Here is a 7,542-nt window from a genome sequence, read left to right on the forward strand (position 1 = left end):
AACTTATTTTTTTAACATACATATATTGTGTATCATTTTTGTAAAGTATGCATTTTTAAGTGATATTAACATTTTTTTTGTAAACTCTGTATCGAACAATATTTCTAAATTAATATATTCATTGCTGAAGCTACTATAAATTACAAAATCACATTTACAAACATTTAGCAGAACCATTCCTAGTTGTACTTGGCCGTAGTAAGCATGCTTTTTTTTTTAATTGATATGTGCCATCATCAAATTTTGTAATATAGTTTAAATTGTCCATTAGTTTAATAATACCAAGAGTAGCTCCTTTGAAAGGACATTTAATTTCCAAAAGCTTAGATGGGTAATTTTTAGAATCCAGTATTATCCCATCAGGTGAATAACCTAACCATTTTTCATTTTCACTAGTTAAAAATCCACATTTAGAAATATTTTGACCAGACATCTTAGCATATAGTTCTCTAGCATGGTTTTCAAATTTAATACCATGCAGAGTGAACTTCGATGTAAAAGATTTTGGCCAAAAATAGTGACTACTTTTTTTTACCCAATCACTATTTGTTTTTATGTTCTGGTTGTATGTAAAAATAGAGTAACATCTGCTTCCAGTTATCCTAAACTGTCTTACTTTTGTCCAGTATGTCTGATCAATTAAAGATTTTTCTTTTATATAATTTATATCTGTTGAAAGTTCTGAATAAATTTTTTTACAACAATCTTTCAATTCAAACGTATAATCACTTAAATTTTCTAGTAACATATGTTTTTCTGCATGAAGTGAAAAAGTTTCAGGAAAAACATCATTATAAATATCAACAACATTCAATTGTCGCCCTTTTTGATGAAGTGACAATGCTGAATGTGGAGCAATACTTGCAAAACCCGATCTAAAAAGTAATTTATTCCTAATTACCTATATATTATAATAATTCAATAAAATTAACTTATAAGAAATGTTTGTTTTGGAAATTGTAAAAGTAAGATAACTATAAGCCTTAGGTGTCAAAATATAAAAAATATAAACCTGATTTCTTCGTCATTTATTGTGTTCAATGTAAGTTTTGGTTTCTTGACACAACAAAAGTGTTCTAATGAAACTGCTTTATAGCAAGCCAAAGATGGTTCTTTCAATTTAGCCCACTCACACTGCACATCGGTTTTTGAAAGTGTATCTATATCATTTAAGCTAGTTCTATAAAATGAAAATATTAAAGAACAAAAGTTATAGTAATCAATATTCTGACTTGAATAATTATAAATTAAAATATATGCTATTTAAAACACCTGTTTAAATTTAACAATACTGCTACAACATGTTTACAAGCCTCAGAGTCTCCTGCTTTGCAACTACATGTAAAATTAATTATTTTTAATTGATCATTTTGTCTGTGTAATTCTCCTGTCACTTCGTGAGGCATTTGATGAATATAAGAAGACTGAATAACTAACCCTTTAACTATTAAACTAGAATTCTATAAACATACAAATGTTTATGCTATATTAAATATTTGTATAATATTATCTCTATAACAGTTATTTTTTTAATAATATGGTATAACATATTTATTTGTATTTATGGGTAATTACTTTAAGTTAATGAGCCCCACATTTAAATTAATGTGAATAGTAATGTCAATACAGAACAAATAATATGTGCTGATGCACCAGAAAAAAATGAGAATAATATATTAACTAGGTAATAAGAATAATATTTAACTAAATAATTTAATAAATAAACAATATTATATTACTTGTTCAAATTTTCCACACAAAATAAGGTGTTTACAGTTTAATACCTGTTCACCTTCTACATAATTTCGAGTAGTTGGTGAACATTGTGCGTACTCGAAAATATGAGCAAGGCTTAGTGTATTCATTATTTAATTAGAATCTTAGGAGTTACATGTTAGTATGTTACTATAAAGATATTATTATGAAAAAAAATGCAAAATTATAGAAAAATAATAATATCAATCTAGACAATATTATAATGTTGTTTTGCATAGTTTTGGGCATGATAATGTTATTGATTAATCATTAGTTCAATTAGTTTATAGGTTTAAGTATAGATTAGGTCGTTAGTATTCAAGACTCGAATCCCAACTCGAGCGGCCATTATGTAGTACGGTTTGTATCACCAAGAGCGCGTCTTGTTAATCTGTATCGCCAAGACTGACATACCTTCTCTGCTCAAAATCGTTTTCGTATACAATGATATGATATAATTGAATTTAAATGTTATACCATCCATCACAGAGATCTTCTGGACGCCCAATGAACAGCAGATTGGCATCCACTTACCCGCTTTTTTTATTTTTTGTTTTTATTAATTACTTCGTTTGACTTATTTTCAACTTTAGTAACTTCTTTGGTAGGAAAATTAATGGTTGGTCACTAATTTTCAAAAGCGTCAAGGGAAGACTAATTTAACAAGGCTCTTAGTACTTATGTATAAGTATAATCTAACCTAATATAATATGAAGTAATTAATACTGCAACGTGTGCATTTAAACCTTGTACCTACAATGTGCATACATACATTACACATAACTATAGGTGTAAGACATAAATCAATTAATTTCAAGATATTATTAAGAGGACGGTACCAATGCATGTGTTGTCTCCGTCTCACATACGTACGACATAGAACATTTTCGTTCACTAGTTTCAATAGCGTGCTGTTGGTTTTGATATTAGAGTGCATTGACCTGTTATCAAAAGTTTAGGTAAGTACATTATCTATGCTTAAACCTTGGCTGATTTTTGTATATTTTAATTTTCAAGCGAGATATGAGCATTTTTAATTTGTGTTATTTCACATACTCGTATCTTGCTTGAAAATCAAAATATCGAAAATCCACCGACGCTTGGATAGGTAATGTTCTTACCTAAAAGTTTGATAGTATTTAAATTCACTCTAATAATAAAACTACCGGCACACTATTCAAAGTAGTGGTCAACAATTTGCTATGTCGTAAGTTGGTATAAGACGGAGACAACAAACGCGTGGGTAGCATCCTCTTAAGTAGATTATCCGAAAAATGTCATGTTATTTTTGTTGTGTTTATGAAGTTTATTGTCATTTTTACTGAAGGAAATCCCATTAAAACCTTTCTCTGGTTAAGAAAGAACTGTAAATTGTTAAATAATAACTATTTACTATGAATACTTCAATTTTATGATCAGCTGAGTTTGAAATTTAAAAATAATAATTTAATATTATAATTTTGATTATTTTTTTTATTTTTTTTTTCTGACTACAGGTGTGGAGCTGTGGTTTTAAGAAAATATACTTTATTAGGTAATACTTAAAAGGTATATTTATAAGTTTAATTAATACATTTTTTTGCCTGTTTTTCCAACATTACAAATTTCTTTCATCATCATTGCATGCAGTCATCTAGATAAGAATATGAATGATCTATCATCTAATCTAGATATAAACCAGAATGTTAAATACTTATCACGGACCATGATAAGCATATGGTCGGCGGAGTACGGGGTCTGTGACAAATGTACAACGCAAAGTGTACTAACGCCGGTACAACCGAGACTGCTGTTCCATCTATTTGCAAATGCTATAAACCTATGTCGCGGTCGTTATTGCAACTACCGCGGCGTCTCTATCGACGTTTGTGAGATCGCGACAGACAACCGGTCTGGCCGCCGCCTGCGGCACGGCCGCCGGCCCGGCCAGCGACGGACGACGGATCAGCTTTTGCCGGTCCGTCGTTGCCGTCACGTCGCAGCACTTAATAAAGTTGTACATTAAGATTTGATTTTTAATAAATACAAATATTAACTGACGTTTCAAGGTAACAATTGTTGTATTATCCTCAAATACGTTCCTACACCTACAGTGGCGCAGTCGGAAAAGGAGTAAGGTAAGTGCAAATTTTAATAAAAATAATTTTACGTAAATTAAAATAAATTAGCACACATCGGGTTAAAAGAACCTACAATAGGTGTCCTGATCATACCGGTTCCTAATATTTTTTATTCTGATTTTTTATTATAAGTAAAATATTAAGGGCTTGTCCAATCTAAGGTGGTAAATTGTAGCAAAGTTTGCATAATTTAGCGTAATCCCTACAGTGCTAAACTTGGTTTAGGCTATTTATAGATTGGAAAGTACATATCTCGACCAGCGATAGCCTGAGTTACGTAATTTCGTATCCATCGTAATTTAATTAGATACATAACAATTAAAATTTAATCTCCACAGTGGTTACTAAACGCATTTTTTTTTTTTTTTTTTTAGCTTTTATAGCCCATTGAGGGCCTTCGCTGCTTCCACAATTTCTTGCCACTTCTCTCTATTTTCACTTCCTGCTAGTTCTGTCTCTGGTGCAATCTTTGATAGGTCTGATTTTATAGTGTCCATCCATATATGTCTAAGGCGGCCTCTGGGTCTTCTACCATTGATTCTGCCCAACAGAACTTGCTTGCATATGCCATTCTCTCTCCATAAGTGCCCAGCCCATTCGAGTCTCTTGCTTCTAATGAATGCTTTTATATTTGGTTTTTGGAATAGCTGGTATATCTCCCCATTTGTTCTTATTCGATAATCTCCATTTTCATAGATAGGACCATAGATTCGGCGGAGTATTAACCTTTCGAAGATTAGCAGTTTCTCTTCGTCTCCTTTTGTCACCGACCACGTTTCGCAGCCATACGCCAAGACTGGGCGTAAGTAGCTCAGGTATAAGTTGATCTTTGATTTTTTAGATAGGAGTTTAGATTTAAAAAGTTTCACTAATGCAAAAAAACCTTTATTGGCTGCTGAGATTCTTAATTTTATTTCATTATGCATATTGTTGTTCTTATTTATGTTAGTACCTAAGTATTTGAAATCGTTTACCGCTTCGAAAGTGTACTCCCCGACACTTAGATCAGCTACCATCTCATTTTTTCTGCTGACGACCATATATTTTGTTTTGTCTTGGTTAACTTTAAGGCCCATACATTTGGCAGCTTTAAGTAGATCGTCGGTTTTTGCGGTTACCTCGATGCGTGTATTACCCATTACCACAATGTCGTCCGCATAAGCAAGTATAGAGTATTCCCCTAGTAATTCCATGTCTTGATATGCTGGCATTGTCCTTACCACTTTTTCAAGGGCTAAATTAAAAAGTAGTGGCGACAAGGCATCACCTTGCCACAGGCCTGTGTTCACGTCAAAACTTTCAGATAATTGATTTCGGAATTTGACTTAACACGCTGTATTGGAATTACATTCCTTTATTAATCGGATTAACTTTGAAGGTATTTCAAATTCTTCTAAGGTTATCCATAATTTGTTTCTATTGATGCTGTCATAAGCTTGGCTAAAGTCAACAAAACATAAGTGCACTTCTTTTTCAAATACATAATATTTTTCTAATGCTTGTCTAATCGTAAATATATGGTCAGTGGTAGATTTTCCTTTTATGAATCCAGTTAGATATTTTCCTATTATATCTTTGGAATATATTTCCAGTCTATGTAATATAGCAGTGGATAATATTTTGTAGCAGGTATTTAATAGTGCTATCCCTCTATAGTTTTTTGTATCCATTGTATCGCCTTTTTTATATATTGGGCAAATTATTGCCAATTTCCAATCCTGAGGGATTTGTTCTTTTTTCCAGATTTCTTTGATTAAAGTATATATTTCCGAGAACATTTTTGGGGTCGAAATTTTAAATAGTTCAGCATTTATGTTGTCTTCCCCAGGGGCCTTGTTGTTCTTTAGCATTTTTATAATTAGTTTAATCTCTTCTTCATCTGGTTCAGTGATCTCTGGCTGTACTGTATAGCGAAGCAGGTGGACCTCTTCCGGAACGTTATTGTCTTGATTTATATTTAATAGATCTTTAAAGTAAACTCGAAACTTCTTTAAAATATTCGCTTCATCTGTAATAAGGTGTCCACAATCATCTTTCAGCATAGTGAGTTGAGCATTGAAACATTTCTTTATAGAATTACATTTTTTGAAAAACCTTCTAGGGTTTAGCCTGTGTTCCTCAATATTACTTACAAATTCTTTTTCAGCCTTTCTCTTCTCTCTTCTAATAATTTTATTAGCTCGGTTTCTAAGTGTTAAAAATTCTTCTTGGTTTTCCGGTGTTGGATTCTGTATAGCTTTACTTCTGGCTTCGCTTCTTTTATTGATTGCATCCTTGCATAAGTCATTGAACCATGAGTTTTTTGGTTTCCGAATGTTTTCTTTAAAGATTTCAGCGGCCCTGTTAACTGTTTCCTTAATTTCTTTCCATTTGTTTTCTATATTCTTGCTTAAGATAGTGGGTTCGTTTTTTAGTAGATTATTTGTTAGCAATTGGAAATTTCTTCTGGTTTCAGGGTCTCTGAATTTTTCTGTATCCAGTATTGGCTTACTTTTCATCCTTTTGTTCCATACTCTTGATAGATTTACTTTAAAACATGCTGTTACAAGATAGTGATCCGTATCCCCATCAGCTCCTCGGCAGCTTCTTACTTGTGTTATACAGTTTCTGTGTCTTCTATTAATTAATATATGGTCGATTTGGCTTTTAAACCTTCCACCTGGGGAGGTCCAGGTATGTTTATGTATTTCTTTTCGTTGGAACTGGGTGCTGCTAATTATTAGGTCTTTTGATGCAGCGAAACTAATTAATCTTATCCCGTTGCTATTGCTCTCTAGGTGTAGACTTTCCTTTCCCGCTGTTCTTTGGAAAATCTCTTCCCGGCCGACTTGGGCATTTAGATCTCCGACTATGATCGTTATACAATTCCTGGGAAGTTTGTCGAAAGTTCTTTCTAATGAGTCATAAAAGTCGTCATTTGCGTTGTTTTCAGCCGACTCCGTTGGGGCATAGCAATTGATGAACACAACATCCAGAACTTTTCCCGAGATTTGCAAATAGCATAATCTATCACTGATTGGTTCGAATTTATTAACCGAATTCACCATTGAATTTTTTACGATGAAGCCAACTCCATTTTCATGTTTTTGATTTTTTGTTCCACTATAGAAGATTGTAGAATTCCCTGATTCTAAAATGCCATTTCCTGGCCATCTTATTTCTTGTAGAGCAGTTATCTCTGTTCTGTAATTACTAGTTATCTGGATTATATTATGCAGAGCTCCAGGTTTATAGAGGGTTCGTATATTCCATGTTCCGAATCTCAAGTCTCCAGGTTTGCCGGGCCATGTTCCATTTCTTTTATCCAAGTTAATCATAGGGTTCCGAGGCTTGTTATTGTGAAGTTTCTTAACGGAAGTTTTTTTACGATGTGGGGTTGTCAACCCCACGATCAACCTTCATGCCTTGAAGGAGGAGCTCGGGGCCCCGGGTTTGCTAAGCCCGTAGTACTAATTAAAGTACCCCCCTGGGGGGTACTAAACGCATTAGTGAGTTAAATATTGTCGATATTAACAGGGAATTATTGAAGCGTGGTATTGAGACCGGGGGGTCCAAGGCCGATAAACTCTTAGCATTAGAAGAGTATATTAGAGCTAAGGAAAATATGGATCCAGGATCAGTACGGTTTGGGGAAACTGACGAGAAGTCAGCCCAGGTACCGGAAGGG

The 7,542-nt window shown here is 33.3% G+C and overlaps 2 protein-coding genes across 2 annotated transcripts; both read right to left on the reverse strand.

The window, feature by feature from the left end:
- Positions 1-532: 532 nt before the first annotated feature.
- LOC111031429 lies at positions 533-1,865 on the reverse strand. The gene is made up of 3 exons (XM_022311352.1): positions 1,785-1,865; positions 1,273-1,460; positions 533-1,180 (listed from the first exon to the last, which is right to left on the reverse strand). Exons 1-3 carry the CDS (start codon positions 1,863-1,865, stop codon positions 991-993), a joined length of 459 nt encoding a protein of 152 aa, XP_022167044.1. The 3' UTR covers positions 533-990.
- Positions 1,866-5,200: 3,335 nt separating this feature from the next.
- LOC111031430 lies at positions 5,201-7,192 on the reverse strand. Its single transcript, XM_022311353.1, has one exon. It carries the CDS (start codon positions 7,190-7,192, stop codon positions 5,201-5,203), a length of 1,992 nt encoding a protein of 663 aa, XP_022167045.1.
- Positions 7,193-7,542: the final 350 nt, after the last annotated feature.

Source organism: Myzus persicae, unplaced genomic scaffold (assembly GCF_001856785.1).
Source record: "Myzus persicae strain clone G006 unplaced genomic scaffold, MPER_G0061.0, whole genome shotgun sequence".
NCBI classification, from domain to species: Eukaryota; Metazoa; Arthropoda; class Insecta; order Hemiptera; family Aphididae; genus Myzus; species Myzus persicae.